At 34.9% G+C, this 16,256-nt stretch overlaps 1 protein-coding gene across 1 annotated transcript in view; it reads left to right on the top strand.

Moving 5' to 3' along the window:
• The window catches only part of HPS5 (HPS5 biogenesis of lysosomal organelles complex 2 subunit 2), a 42,341-nt gene extending 29,551 nt beyond the window's left edge, over nucleotides 1-12,790 (top strand). Inside the window, exons 18-24 of the mRNA XM_029284800.1 lie at nucleotides 1,192-1,312; nucleotides 3,687-3,842; nucleotides 4,271-4,390; nucleotides 5,345-5,458; nucleotides 8,117-8,223; nucleotides 9,658-9,934; nucleotides 11,131-12,790. Coding sequence (XP_029140633.1) covers nucleotides 1,192-1,312; nucleotides 3,687-3,842; nucleotides 4,271-4,390; nucleotides 5,345-5,458; nucleotides 8,117-8,223; nucleotides 9,658-9,934; nucleotides 11,131-11,191 — 956 coding nt within the window. The 3' untranslated portion in view covers nucleotides 11,192-12,790. The remainder of the gene's footprint in view (nucleotides 1-1,191; nucleotides 1,313-3,686; nucleotides 3,843-4,270; nucleotides 4,391-5,344; nucleotides 5,459-8,116; nucleotides 8,224-9,657; nucleotides 9,935-11,130) is intronic.
• The last annotated feature ends 3,466 nt before the right edge of the window (nucleotides 12,791-16,256 follow it).

The following is a 16,256-nucleotide window of genomic DNA, read 5'->3' as shown; positions in this document are numbered from 1 at the left end:
TTTAGAAGTTGCTAATAAACAATCACATTCAAATTGTTAGTGTGACATGAAATTGGGCTTTGAAAAGCTGTCAGCAGTATTGTATATTGTGCATATACAAAAATCCATTGACTGATTTGATTGAAGCACCAGATTGAATCAGAGTTTTGATTCCAAGGGGTGATCCAGTTGTATTGTCACCTTAAAAGCAAAGATATGAAGGAGAAGTTAAACATTATAATCATATTAGTTCTTGTATATTTCAGTGTATTTAAATGTTATTCAAGTAATTTCAATTTAGTTTTAATTCTGGTCCCACCCATTTTTTTTTGAATCTAGGAATGCCACTCAGGGGTCAAGTGCAGTCGTTAGTCCAAAGAAGATGCTGCTGCCTGCTACAGGTAGTCCTCAACCTACAACCATTTGTTTAGTGACCATTCAAAGTACTGAAAAAAGTGACTTGTGACCATTTTTCACACTTATGACCATGGTCATGTGACCAAAGTTCAGATGCTTGGTAACTGGTTCATAATTATGCCGGGTGCAATGTCCCGGGGTCATGTGATCACTTTTTGCGACCTTCTGACAAGCAAGGTCAACAGGGAAGCCAGATTCATTTAACAATCGTGTTAATAATTTAACAACTAAAGTGATTCACTTAACATCCATGGCAAGAAAGGTCATAAAATGGGACAGAATTCATTTAACAACTGTCTCACTTAGCAAAATAAATTTTGGGCTCTGTTGTGGTTGTAAGTCAAGGACTACCTATACTTCTAATATATTAATTTTCCTTTGTCCCTCCATATTCCCTTATACTTTGGATTAGGAATAATTTAAAATAAGATTTGATAAATGGGGAGGGGAATGAATAAAATTCCACTATGAATGGAAATCCTCTCAAATAATACTGTTGCCAATGCATTTTGATCAGTAATGCTAGGACTTATTCATCAAGAAGCAATCAGTATAGCTGAGTATATATGACCATAATTTAGCTATCATAACTACAAAAATACTTCCTGTATTTTCAAAGTACATATGTTTACTTGCAAAATAGTTTGGATTTACAATGAAACATATGTACTTTGAAAATACAAAAAGTCTTACCTTTTCTGCAAAGTTGGTTTAAGATTGGCACTATGAAAATTAATGTCTTGCCTAATGTTGCTGTTAAGTATAATGCTTGTAACATACAATTATTGATTTCAGAACTGACTTTGACTAGCCCTGTGACAATGGCTCTTGAAAATGGAGATATGTTTAAAACACTGAAGTTGCTAGTTGATTTGGGGCCTTGGGATGCTCCTGTTTTGCTGGCACATGCTGAAAGGTATACAGCATTAGAGTTTTTTGAATGCATATCATTTAATTCTTAGGTATTGACACACCAAAAAATCATGTTCTTCTCGAGAGCCATCATCAAATACAATGTGTAATTTGTGAAGAAATCTTGTACTTTATAGTGGAGATCTACAGTGGAGGAAAAAATTATTTGATCCCCTGCTGATTTTGTACGTTTGCCCACTGACAAATGATCAATCTATAGTTTTAATGGTAGGTTTATTTTAACAGTGAGAGACAGAATAACAACAACAAAAATCCATTTCAAAAAAGTTATAAATTGATTTGCATGTTAATGAGTGAAATAAGTATTTGATCCCCTATCAATCAGCAAGATTTCTGCCTCCCAGGTGTATTTTATACAGGTACCAGGCTGAGATTAGGAGCATTCTCTTAAAGGGAGTGCTCCTAATCACCGCTTGTTACCTGTATAAAAGACATCTGTCCACAGAAGCAATCAATCAATCAGATTCCAAACTCTCCACCATGGCCAAGATCAAAGAGCTGTCCAAGGATGTCAGGGACAAGATTGTAAATCTAGACAAGGCTGGACTGGGCTACAAGACTATCACCAAGCAGCTTGGTGAGAAGGTGACAACAGTTGGTGCGATTCTTCGCAAATGGAAGAAACACAAAATAACTGTCAGTTTCCCTCGATCTGGGGCTCCATGCAAGATCTCACATTGTGAGAACGGTGATGAACCAGCCCAGAACTACACGGGAGGATGTTGTCAATGATCTCAAGGTAGCTGGGACCATAGTCACCAAGAAAACAATTGGTAACACACTATGCTGTGAAGGACTGAAATCCTGTAGCGCCCGCAAAATCCCCCTGCCCAAGAAAGCACATGTACAGGCCCATCTGAAGTTTCCCAATGAACATCTGAATGATTCAGAGGAGAATTGGGTGAAAGTGTTGTCGAGCTCTTTGGCATCAACTCAACTCGCTGTGTTTGGAGGAGGAGGAATGCTGCCTATGACTCCTCACCGTCAAACATGGAGGTGGAAACATGCTTTGGGGGTGTTTTTCTGCTAAGGGAACAGGACAACTTCACTGCATCAAAGGGATGATGGACAGGGCCATGTACTGTCAAATCTTCGGTGAGAACCTCCTTCCCTCAGCCAAGGCATTGAAAATGAGTTGTGGATGGATATTCCAGCATGGCAATGACCCAAAACACAAGGCCAAGGCAACAAAGGAATGGCTCAAGAAGAAGCACAACAAGGTCCTGGAGTGGCCTAGCTAGACTCCAGACCTTAATCCCATAGAAAATCTGTGGATGGAGCTGAAGGTTCGAGCTGTCAAACATCAGCCTCAAAACTTTAATGATTTGAAGAGGATCTGCAAAGAGGAGTGGGACAAAATCCCTCCTGAGATGTATGTAAACCTGGTGACCAACTACAGGAAATGTCTGACCTCTGTGATTGCCAGCAAGGGTTTTGCCACCAAGTACTAAGTAATGTAATAAGTAATAATACTTATTTCACTCATTAAAATCAATTTATAACTTTTTTGAAATGCATTGTTCTGGGGTTTTTTTTGTTATTCTCTCTGTTAAAATAAGCCTACCATTAAAATTACAGACTGATCATATGCTGTCATACAGCATCACAGTCTGGTTTGGAAGCATCACTGCTTCAGACAGGAAGGCGGTGCAGAGAGTGGTGAAAATGGTCGAAAAGATCATTGGCAGTTCCCTCCCTCCCATCCAGGACATAGCACAGAAGTGTTGCTTGAGCAGGGTCCGTAAGATTATCTGGGACACTACACATCCTCTTCATGACCTGTTTTCCTTGTTACCTTCTGGGACAAGGCTTCGTGGTATCCGTAGCAGAACATCCAGATTCAGCAATAGTTTCATTCCATACAGCATTAACCTTGTGAACTCTCAAGCTTCCTCCTTCCGTTATATATTCAAGATGGACAGTATTTAATATTTATTTGCTACGTATATGTAGGGATGTGGGTCTATACATATGTTGTTCATAGTATGTTTAGGTGTGCGTCATGTATGTGATTCACTTTGAGAGCGGGCAACTAAATTTCATTTTTGATGTGTGCCGTTGTGCCCACAGTAAAAAAAATGACAATAAAGGTTATCTTATCTTATCAGTGGGCAAACATACAAAATCAGCAGGGGATCAAATAATCCTCCCTACTGTACCAATATTTTGTGATCATGCATGCTGTTGCATACAGTAGTTATTGTCATATTCCTTTTCATTTTTATAAATTAAATTTAAGCAAACATTTGATCATTTTTTGCATAACTAGTATGTAGTGCAAGTAATTTATTAAGCTACTAGTTCTAGGAAGAATTATATTTTAAATAATTTTATCTTTTGTGTCTTATTTAATGTAGGTTTTATAAAAAATTCGGAGAAACTTCTCTAAGGCCTTTGACCAGGTTCTACCCTTTGATTGGACCTTCAGATATCAAGCAGATTTGTAAAACTAATCCTGAACATTTTCTAGCATATTTAGACAGCCTTATAAAATCAAAGGCTGAGGATGAACGGTATGTATTATGTTTCCTTAATTTGGAGAAGAGATGCAAGGGATAGGATATAGGGATATGATAAAAATATTAATACTATGTTAGTGACACTTGAGGAAAGAAAGCAGTATTAAGTTGGTATTAGTAATTGATAGGAGAAAAAATTATTCATTAGTTTTATGATCTAGCTATTTTGTTAGCTCAAAAAGATATGCTAAACTAATACTACTGGTATACAATGCATTAAACACTTCCCATTTTCTTTGTTTTTATAAACTCTAGAATTCTTAAAACTAAACATACCTAGTGTGGTAATATTTGCTTCTTTTTGCTATTTAAATATGTAAATACATTGTATTGAATCCAGATTAAAAAATGTGAGGCCTAATTAGATAGTATAACTATGACAAATTAATTAGATAATTAATTATATATATATATTTTTCTAGCTTGTCATTCCTTAGATCTCTTCTCCATCCTGATTCATTACAATTGGAGTGGCTGTGTTTGGCAATGTCTCATGATGCCCCACATAAAACAAGCACAATGGATGCTCAAGGAAATCCACAGTATGTAATTTATTAGCTTTTCTGATTAACTATGTAGCTCCAAAAGTCTTTTTTCCTAGATTTCATCTACAGACTTTTTCCTAAGGCCCAGTTTGATCAAATCCTAGTGTAAGGAAATGAAATATGTACAAGTTATATTTTGCTCATTTTAAATTACTCCTTAATGATAAATGAATATTGTAAAGCTGCAATAAGCCATTGCTTTTAAATATGCATTTAAACTATGCCACTATTTGGAGTAAAAGCTCCCCTATCTTCTCCCAAATATTTTTTTATAGTGCTAATCCAAGTAACTACACATCCCAGACTGCATGATTCAGAAACCATGCTTAACATTTTCCAAATAATACAGACTTGGAAGCCCACTTTTATCTTCAAACAGATAAAGCCATTTGAAACTAGTTCCCCCAAAGTTTGGTATAATTAAAACAAAAGTTCCAATAGAGTATTTCCTACCTGTAAACAGTATGTCCTAGGACCTAGATCACATGTAATGGGAAGCTGTTAAAAACAAGACTTGCTTTCAAAGGTTTATCGGTACATTTCTTTTTATTTTCTCCTTAAGCATGTTCCTTCTTTCTGTCCCCCTTTGTAGTATTTTATCTGGTTAATGGTAGTATAAAATATTTCCTCTAATAATATTGATTATTAATTAATTATATTAAGTATTAATAATATTTATACTCCCTGGTGATATAGATAGGAGCCAGGAAAATGGGGATCAGAGGGCAGGTCTTTCCTATGGTACCCCCCTATTTCTTGGCATTTCAAAAACAGCCAATGTAATTATTTCAATGTGACTATTCCACTGTAGTCCACCCTGTCTGTCTTCTCATTAGAGCTGGGTATTAAAACTATAAACAAATAGTTATTGTCGGTATAGATTTTAATTACAATTATTTATTGGGCCTTCTTTACAAAAAGCCTAATATAATTTTCAATTATTGTTTTCAGGCCACATTCGCATTTGTTTACTTGGGGGTATAATCAACTGATTGTACTTTTGCTTAATCTTCCAGCTGATATTGTAAGGAAGGAGAAAATGACTGATATATGTCGAAGCAATGGGTAATATGGAGTATTTTCCTAAAGCATTCTTGAAAAAACTTCATTTTAATCATATAATGTATTTTTTGTTTTGTCCTGTTTCATAATTTATCTCTTCACATAGTTCAGCTTCAGTGTGTGATATCCATTATTCTTTTTTTAAATATTTTATTATTTTTATAATTACAAATCCTTAATATTTTATCACCAACATGTTGTCTGGGTTCCAATATTTAGCTTACTAATACATGTTAAACTCCTTTCTCTCTACCTCTTTTTTCTAGCCATTGATAAAATGTATCCTCTGTTCTAAAGTATTCTGAATCATTTTTCTCTTTCATTAAGTTACATTCAGACAGGTAAAGACGTTTCAGGTTTTAAAAGAATTAATAGAGAAGGAGGTGACCATTAAGTAGAAAGGTTACAACTCGTTAATGTTAAGAGCGACGTCAATCATGTACATTGTAATTTATATGTGTAAGAAAGAGTATTAAAGGATGTTAATATGGATTGTTTTTATTAAGACCGAATTTTAGATGTACTTTTTTTTATCATTTTCTCTAACCATATATGTATTCTTGACCAAAATCTTTTGGCTTTAGGGCTTGTCCACCAAAGATGATAGTATGTGCCTGGTTTTTGTCTACATTTCCAACAATTGCTAGATATATTTTTTGAATATTTTTGCTAACCTCATAGGTATTAAGTGCCATCTGTAAAACATTTTATATATCCATTATTCTTGAACGCAATCATGCTCCCTATATATTTGTGATCAAATGGTGACTAATTAGCTTCTGTGTATTCTGCATTCTTATACCTTTCAGATACATTTGCTTTACCTATCACAATTTATTAAAACAAACTTGTCTTTCTTCCTCTCTCCTCCATTCTTTTTGGTAGTTTTTTAAAAATCAGTTTATTAATTTAGCCCATAATTGCCATTGCTAGAATTTCATTTGTGACTGGTGATATATGGAAATCTTGATTATGGTTGCTGAATAGATTTTGTGTAACCATGTGTCGACTTTCAATAACCACATAGATTTTCTCAGGATACATCTGAATAGAATACTAAGGAAGAAAATATTATTGAATTATATACAATAATTTATTTTAGTTTGACTAAATTTGAAAATTGAATTAAATTTGCCTGTAAAAAATACAAACCTGAAAAATTTAAGTGTGAATGGTTCCAAATACATACACTGATTGAATTTAGGAACTCAGCTGTGAATTTGTTTTCAGTTGGGTCTAATATTTGGACTAGATTGTATCCCAATTTCTTAAACTGATAATGAACTTTGAAAAAAAAATTTGTACTGAATCACTCAAAAGTGTACAATTAATAGGAACATGTTTTTGGAAGAGAACATCTCCTAGTTTGACTTGTCCTTTTTATAAAGATGTTAGTTACAAAGTGTACATGCTCTAAGTCATTTCCTGATATAACTAGTCAATTTATTCCTTACATAATGAGGGGCATTTTCACTCTGTTGGATTTTCTTTGTTTTTTCTTTAGAGGAACTGTCCTTGTCACCACTTTAACATAACATTCAGCTTGCCTCAGTAAGTTATGGCCAATACAACTAAAAAGGAAATTTTTCAAGGCTGCAAAACTAAATAAAGTCAAATTATCAGCAGCAAGGATAAAACTCAAAAGCATAGTCCTGTTCTGGAAATTATAAAATACATCTGAGTTAAAACATTATTTAACGTACGATCATCATCATTCATATTTAAAATGATGCCTATTTACAAAGACTGTCAGCACTTGTGCAATGCTCAGCCTCCTGAGTTGCTATCTTGGAGATCAAAAGCTAGCACCAATTTCTCCCAAGGCTCATCCCAATTTCTTATCTAGTCTTTTTGACCAAATTTCTATGGTTTCTGGCAACTACCTTATATCCTTTGCTTATATGACCCTCCTTCCTTTTTCTAGATGTGTCTTTTTCTTTACAATGTTTTAGAAGCTTCTTCTTGTATCCATATTTGTCTTTAGATTTTTCCTGTTTTCCTTTCTAGTGGGAATTGTTTGTATTTACACTTTTAGTGACACATCCTTTCTAGACACTTCCTCTTCAGGATTTCAAGCCACTAGATTTTACCTACTTTCTAAGTTCATCAAATATACAAATCTGACTCCAATATACAAATCTGACTCCCCTCTGTTCTTCCCCTTGATATTATGAACATGGTCATTTTTGTCATCTTTATTTCTTCAACTAATTCTTCTGTTGGTCAGGATTTCATCCAAGATAGCAGACCCCCTTATTCCTTTTTCTACCTTCTGCAAATTTTGGGGATCACTGCCTTGTGGCAGAGTAGATTTCCAGATGTCAGTAAAAATGGAATACTGCAATGGAATACTGCATATTTGAAAACTTAATCATCTGGCACAGTCTTCATCCATATCTTCTGCCTGTCCAGGCAATTTATAATAAACTCCTATGATAATATTGCTTCCCTCCCCCCTTTTATCCTTACGCAAATGTTCTCCAGATGATTTCCATGCTCCAATTCATTAATGTCTGTGCACTTGACAATATATGGTATGTTTTGTGATTTGTACTCTGAAGTTATATATACAATTAGTTGAAATAAGAAATTATTTCAACTTATTTAAGCCGAGAGTGCCAATTTAGAACTATAATCTAATGTTTCATTTCACTGTTATAGCTTCTGGCCTGGATATTTTTCTCTCTGTTTGGAGTTGGATAGAAGATCAGAAGTATTTACGAAAATTGTTCATTTGGATGACATGGAGTTGTTGAACGCCAAAGATGGTTAGTTTAATTTAAGAATCAATTATGAATATTAAGTATCTAAGGCATGCGTTTTAATTTACTAACACTGAGATAAAACAATTTCATGTAACAAAAACCCCTTCTTTTTGGAATTCTATTTAAGGAGACATTACAACATAAATTTTGCACTCAGTGTAATTTTTAAAAATATAGTTCTGCTATAAAGTAATTAAAAAACAATTTGTGGATTTTGAAAACCTATTTTGTTTTGTTTTAGATTTGTTATATCCATATAATTAGAGTAGAGTCAAAGTATTAGGATTTCCTAAACCTGCCCAGAGGCACTTGTTGAAACGAGCAGCTATATAATTTATTTATTTATTTATTTATTAAATTTATATACCGCCCTATCTCCCTTACGGGACTCAGGGCGGTGAACAGGCGATACTAAAAACCACAATAATAAATAAATAGTTTATGTTCTAAAATCAAATTAAATAACAGGCCTGTTCTAAAAACACCCCATACAAAACCCCCACTAAAACATAATCAAATTAGATCATCTGCTGGCTCCAGAAGTTGAGTAATGGTAATTGGTGATGATGTCCCTTTCTGCCATTCTTCCCTCCAGGCTCCAGTATTAAAAAAAGTTACATCCAGTATTCTACTTTTACTTAGTCAACATTCATTCCATTCTGTTTGTGATGTAAGTTGAGGAAATGTAAGAATGTAGGATTTAATGTATCCTTGGCACTCTAATATGACCCCAAATTACTGAGAAAAGCCCAAACGTCTCCAGAATTCTCACTGTAGAGTTCCTTGTTTGCCAGTGGAAAGGATTCTGCAGCAACCAATAGCAGCCACTAGAGGAATAAAAATATTATTCTCTTAATCATACTTCTTTATCTTCCCTTAAAGATACAGGTAGTCCTGAGAAGGTAGTAACAACTATGTTACTAACTTAACTACAGTGATTCACTTAATAACTGTGGCAAGAAAGGTCATAAAATGGGGCAAAACTTAACAACTGTCTCACTTAACAACAGAAATGTTGGGCTCAATTGTGATTGTAAGTCAAGGACTACCTGCATATCTTCTGTTAACTTGGAAATTGTGAACAAATTCATTTTAATGTCTCCTTTCAATTTTCAACAACTAATTGCAATCATTATGATTTGAATGTGGCCTTCCTTCCATCAATTCTCTTATATACATGCAAAATGAAATTGAACATATTCTATCTTATTCTATACATTGGATAAGATGTATAGGATAACATGTTGCTAGTTTGGCTTTGCATCTTCCACTGATATGTGTTGGTCTTTATAAATTCATTGACTGCTGTCTAGATCAGAATGTAGTGAGAGAAATGTCCCATAATGCGTAAGTGTACTAAGATATTTACTGCATATCAAGTAAAATGAAAGTGATTTGCTTCAAATAACTTTTTCCATAAATCAAATCTGTATTTAGGGACAGTTCCGAAGACAATAGAAGAATGGAAGTTCCTTCTTTGCCTTGTGAAGAGTTATCACAACATCCATGTTTCACAAAAGGACACATCTGTTACTAATGGTACTCCTGAATGGTCAAATTCTGTTACTGTTGAAAATGTTGCACTCCTTGCAGCCAGAATAATTGGTCCAGATCGCTCTTTGCAGCTGTTACAAGAATGTGATCTGGTGGCTGAATTATCAGAAAGATTTACCAAGATTTGTGAGATACTAAGAATTGCTGAAAAACGGCAAAGGTAAGTGTTTTAAGAATTGTTTCTTATAGACTATCCAGAATACTACAGTTTAGAGATGTGAAGAGTTACAGTGCTTCAAAATCAATTTTCTTGAATACTATGATTTCAGAAGTTTTTTTTTTCCTGACAAATAGAACATCAACATGAAATAATAATAAAATACAAAAACAAAACTTGAAAAAACTGCTTGGTTGCATGTAATTAAAGAATTCAAGTCTCTTTACTTTTGTGTCTTTTTTTCTGTTGTGGAAATTTTATTTCAATTAGAATTTTTCCAACTCTTTTAAGAACATTGATCAAAAGAAAGTTTTTCAGGATTTTAGTATAATAAATCTGCCAATCAAAAAAAACTCAACCTTCAACAACTCTGAATAGTTTATAAATTTATGATTTATGTTTTGAGAATATTTGTGGTTCCCCCCAATTTTATGAAAAACATTTGACCAGTTAATATTTAAACAGGTATTGTCACCAGAGTTGTAATAGGTNACATTGATCAAAAGAAAGTTTTTCAGGATTTTAGTATAATAAATCTGCCAATCAAAAAAAACTCAACCTTCAACAACTCTGAATAGTTTATAAATTTATGATTTATGTTTTGAGAATATTTGTGGTTCCCCCCAATTTTATGAAAAACATTTGACCAGTTAATATTTAAACAGGTATTGTCACCAGAGTTGTAATAGGTAACAGCTCCTCCGTCAATCTTGAAAGATTTTGACTGATGTGTCATTTTTAAAGGTTACATTATATTTAAGCGTTACTATTATAGACAGCTTGATGACTCACTGTAAAAATTCTCAAATCCAATGCCCATACTTTGTAAAGACTTTCAAGATACCCTACTGTATTTGATGTAATACTGAATTTCTTCCTTTGATATTAAACAAAATATGGAAAGTTGCATTTCTTGGCTATCATTTCTTAAAACTAGGATTAAATAAATAAATCTCTCTTGAAGAACATTAAGGTAGTTTTGTTTCGTGCATTTTCTTTGTGAGTTTTTTAAAAAAATATTTTGAATTAGGATTTTTATTTTATTTAGTTTAGCAAAGAGGATAATAGAAGGGTCTTATGAGCTCATAAAAAGTTAGAGCTGTAGTAGTGACAAGTATGTTATATTTCTGAATTAATTAGCTTGACGAAATAACTCATTTCTTTGCCATTTTTTTCTTTATTCTTCTCTTCTGTTGCAGAGCCCTGATCCAGTCCATGCTAGAAAGATGTGACCGATTTCTGTGGTCTCAACAAGCATAAAAGCACCCTGGATTGTAAAGATAATGACAAGAACCATTTTTTCTACATTGCATCATTTTAAAGAAAAACCTTCCTGTGTAGAAAAGGCGCAGTATAATAAAGCTTTGTTTTTATTAGATATATGTTCAATATTAGAGAGTATGTTCCCAATGATTTATGGTAAATGTTGCATAACATTATTACCAAAAAGATGGAAAATCATTTGTATGCAAAATATTTTTTCAACTACTGGGACTAGGCATGAAGATGGAATTCTTTATTCTTATTCCTATGTACTAAGTGTTAAATTTGGTTATACTAAAAGAATGAAATATTTAACATTTCTGTCAAAAATTTTGGATTTTTTGAATAAGACAGCTTGCAAATGAATATAATTACAAATACTTTATAACTAAAAAGCCACAATCTACTTTCTAAATTAAACTGAAATCTTTGGCATGGTGCATTGTTGAGTTAAGCATGGCATGACTGTATCTAACATTCCACAGATGTAAAAATATTGTGAAATTTTACTAGTTATATTAAAAAATGAAAGAAGTAATTAATAGAATTAAGCAGCAATACTAATATATAATTCCAAGCAGACATTCATGGAACTTACATGTATTTAAAACTTGCTTATTTCATCATTTAGTGAATTGGTACAAATCACTGTGGAATGGAATGAGGGAAAAAAAAAACCACCCACATTTTCCTAAAAACATGTCTGAAAGAGGTAGGAAGGGGGACTGTCTTACTTGGATTTTCAAGAAATTGAAGACATTACTGGTAGATATATGAAACTTTCTTACCTGGCATCTGGTTGCATTTTTCATGTATGCACTTACAGTGGTTTGAAAAGGCATCCAAATTATGCTCTTGTGTGATCCATGGCATGGATCATGTACTACTGTACTAATTTTTGTTTGTTGCTAAGGTAATTTTTGGTCTGGTAGCTGGGGAAGGGAAAGGTTATAAATTTATTATGATTAATCTTGCATTTTTGTTAAATCGAATTAGAATTGCACCATTTTTATTCTCTAGTTTATAGCGTTTCAAGGACAGACATTTCACACTCCTACTTATTCATGTTTTTCAAGGTAGAAAGCGTACAGAAATGTCTCCTTTTTTTCTCCTTAGGTTGAATAAAGCAAAAGAAAGGAAATTTGTTACAGAGCACTAAATAAAAGACCTTATAACTGTAGGCCACAATCGAAAGAATCCCATTCCCACATGCAGAGGCTGATCTATGTTTCATCTCCATAGATGCATAGCAGATTATTGTTTTATTTTGGGAAGGTTTTCGATGGAACCAGGGGGTTAGGCTAGAGTCACCACTATTCAACCTTTGACATCTGGGCTCACCCTGTTGTACAAATGAGAACTACCTCAAGTTTGTTTTAAGACTGATTTAGATGCACAGGGAGTTCATGAAATAGTACTTATATTTTGCACTGCATTCTATTTTCAAAATTATTATTTTTAGTGTATGTCTTACCTTCTATTTTTAAAATAAACAATTAACAAGCATTCAGTATTACTTTGTAAGCATTTTGATATTAACAGAAATCTGGAATTATGTTCAGGTTTTTTTTTACCTAACCTGATGTTTAATAAAGTTAATATAATTTCCTTGTTGTTTCTTTATTTTTCAGGACTTTAAATGATAAAGTTTTACCACTGAATGTTAGATTTATCTCCTTTTTATAATGTTCATAAGGGTTTCTTTGAAAAACATTTCACTTTTCTTAAATATATGACTAATAATCTTCAATCACACAGAAAGCTTAGAATTGTTGAAAACTAAAATTCCTGTACTTTTCAGCTAAGATTCCCCAAATGAGATAAACACAGAGAAAGCTTTATTTTGACACTTGAACTTTTAATTTAATCTTCTAAATAGACGTGTAATGAATGCCAAAGTTGCTCTTTATTTTGCTGGGGCAGCTAAATCAAAAAGAGACTTTTCTGTGGTAACCTATTGAGGAATAGAAAGAGGAGGAGAATTAAGAAACCAAGGAAGGATTGCAATCCTTAAAAGTTTTTTCTTCCTGGGAGACATGAAAATTTTGTTTTTACATGTCTTATTATTTTAAATAAGTAGTGTTTCCCAACCTTGGCAACTTTAAAATATGATATGATTGGCTATGGAATTAGTCCATGCATCTTAAAGTTGCTAATGTTGGGAAACACTGTTCTAAAATCAAGAACATCTGTCGACAGTCTTGAAGGTTTTTTTCAGGTGAATAACATAGTCACTTCTCCCAATATTTTAATTCTGTTAAGGATTTTCTTTGATTTGACGCAGTAGCAAGCTTTTATAACATATTTCTAGATTTTATTTATTTATTAAATTATGTATATGTATATGTGTATACATATACATATACCTGAATCATAAAATACATGTAGATAAAATAGATAACATTACAAATATTACATAAATAAAATGTGACTGCCATTGTCTGCTTAGTGTTGTCTGGATCTATTTATGCCACACATCCCTAATCTTTCATTTCCTTGCTTGAAGTGTGTATGTGGATGGGGAAAATGATTTGAGATGCTGACTCTGTGGTCAGTGATAAAATTGATGGCATGTGAAAAATGTAAGGATTTGTGTAGATCAAAACAAGTGTTCAGAAGGGAATTTCCTTCTGCTTTGAAATCACATTTTATGTGGAACTCTAGTTCTGATTTTGACTTGATATTTCGGAGGTCAACCCTTCCATTAAAGTATACTTAACTGATATAGTATATTTAGACTTCAGCAAGGCATTTGACAAAGTAGACCACAACCTACTTCTTGGTAAGCCCTTTCTAAGCGGTATACAGAACCAGCATATTGTCCTCTACATTCTGGGTCTTCATTTTACCAGCCTTGGAAGGATGGAAGGCTAAGTGAACCTTGAGTCAGTGAGACTTGAACTGCCAAACTGCAGTCAGCATAAGTAGCCTGCAGTCCTGCATTCTAACCACTGTGTCACCATGGCTGGATTTGTAGCTGGCTGACAAACTACTTGAGTAGTCCTTAATGGACTGCTTAATGGCCCAGTACTCTTCAATATCTTCATAAATGATTTAGATGAGGGAATAGAAGGGGAACTCATCAAATTTGCAGAGGACACTAAGCTGGCAGGAATAGCCAACACCCCAGAAGACAAGCTCAGGATCCAAAAAGATCTTGACAGACTTGAACAATGGACCCTATCCAACAACATGAAATTTAATGTGGAGAAAAGCAAGGTTTTACACCTAGGCAAGGGTACAACTAGAGATTAGGCGAAACCTGGCTCAAAAACAGTAACTGTGAGAGAGACCTTGGAGTCCTAGTGACCATCGCTTAAACATGAGTCAGTAGTGTGCGGCAGCCGCCAAAAAAGTTAATAGAATCCTTGGCTGTATAAACAGGCATAGAATCAAAATCATGTGAAGTATTAGTACTGCTGTATAAAGCCTTAGTACAGTCGTGGCGAACCTATGGCACGGGTGCCAGAGGCGGCACTCAGAGCCCTCTCTGTGGGCACGCGTGCCGACGCCCCACTCCTAGGCCTTCAGTTGGGTTTCATAAAACCTTTTCGCTTTAGGCCTCCTGCAAAAAAAAAAAGTTCAATCAGTCAATTTCAACTTCTCGCGGGAAAAAAACTCTTGCAAAGTTGGAATTGATTGATTGAACTTTTTAGTCCCACCCAGTCTGCCGTTACCACCGCAGCCACACCCAGCCAATGGGCCACACCCACCTGGCACCCGACAATGCATAAGTGGGTTTTGGGTTACAGTTTGGGCACTCGGTCTCTAAAAGGTTCGCCATCACTGCCTTAGTAAGACCACACCTGGAATAATGCATCCAGTTTTGGCCACATCACAAAAAAGTTGTTGAGACTTTAGGAAAAAGTGCAAAGAAGAGCAACTAAGATGATTAAAGGCCTGGAGACCAAAACATTTGAAAAACAGTTGCAGAATTTGGATTTGGCTGGTCTAGAGAAAAGAAGGACTAGGGAGGACACGATATCAGTATTCCAGTATTTGAGAGATTGCCACAAAGAGGAGGGAGTCAACTTATTTTCCAAAGCAACAGGTCAGGACAAGAAACAATGGATGGAAACTAATCAGGGAGAGAAGCAACCTGGAATTAAGGAGAAACTTCCTAACAGTGAGGACAATTAACCAGTAGAACAGCTTGCTGTCAGAAGTTGTGGGTATTTCATCACTGGAGGTTTTTAAGAGACTGGGCAGTCACTTGTCTGAAATGTATAGGGCAGTGATAGCAAACCTTTTAGAGACCGAGTGCCCAAATTGCAACCCAAAACCCACTTATGTATCATCGGGTGCTGGGTGGGCGTGGCCCATTGGCTGGGTGTGGCCCATTGGCTGGGTGTGGCCCATTGGCTGGGCATGGCTGCAGTGGTAACGGCAGACTGGGTGGGACTAATAAGTTCAATCAATCAGTTCCAACTGTGCAAGCTCTTTTTTTCCCCACAAGAGGTTAAAATTGACTGATTGAACTTTTTTTTTTTTGCATATGGCGGCGGAGGCCTAAATCGAAAAGGTTTTATAAAACCCAGCTGAAGGCCTAGGACTAGGGCGATAGCACGTGTGCCCACAGAGAGTGCCATAGGTTCGCCACCACTGGTATAGGGTCTCCTGCTTGAGCAGGGGGGTTGGACTAGAACACCTCCAAAGTCCCTTCCAGCTCTATTCTGATTGAAGTTTAATACTTGGTTGATTACATAGACATGCCCATGTTGGTTTCTTGGAAAGTGTATTGAAATTGTTTGCTGTTGTTTTAGTCTGGAATGAGGTTTTTTTTTTAAAAAAAATTCCCAATAAGTGATTCTTGAGTATGCAATAAAGGCAGAAACAGTCATGTTTCAATTGTTCTCCCAAGCCAGTGGGAGGGGGGGGGGGAGAGAAAGGACCAAGTTTGAAAATGGGCTAAATCTAGATAGGGGTTGCAGAGAAAGAAAAATCACCCACCAAATCCTGAGAGGAAAGGTAGTTGAATAGAGATTCACAATGTTAACAGCTCCTCCATTAGGGTTGCCAGGTCTGCTTCCAAAAAAATAGCGGACAAGCGGGGGGGGGGGGG

Source organism: Protobothrops mucrosquamatus, unplaced genomic scaffold (genome assembly GCF_001527695.2).
Source record: "Protobothrops mucrosquamatus isolate PMUCROS unplaced genomic scaffold, P.Mucros_1.0 scaffold959, whole genome shotgun sequence".
Lineage (NCBI taxonomy): Eukaryota > Metazoa > Chordata > Lepidosauria > Squamata > Viperidae > Protobothrops > Protobothrops mucrosquamatus.
The sequence above is the reverse complement of the archived record's forward strand: the minus strand, read 5'-3'. Positions and strand labels throughout refer to the sequence as shown.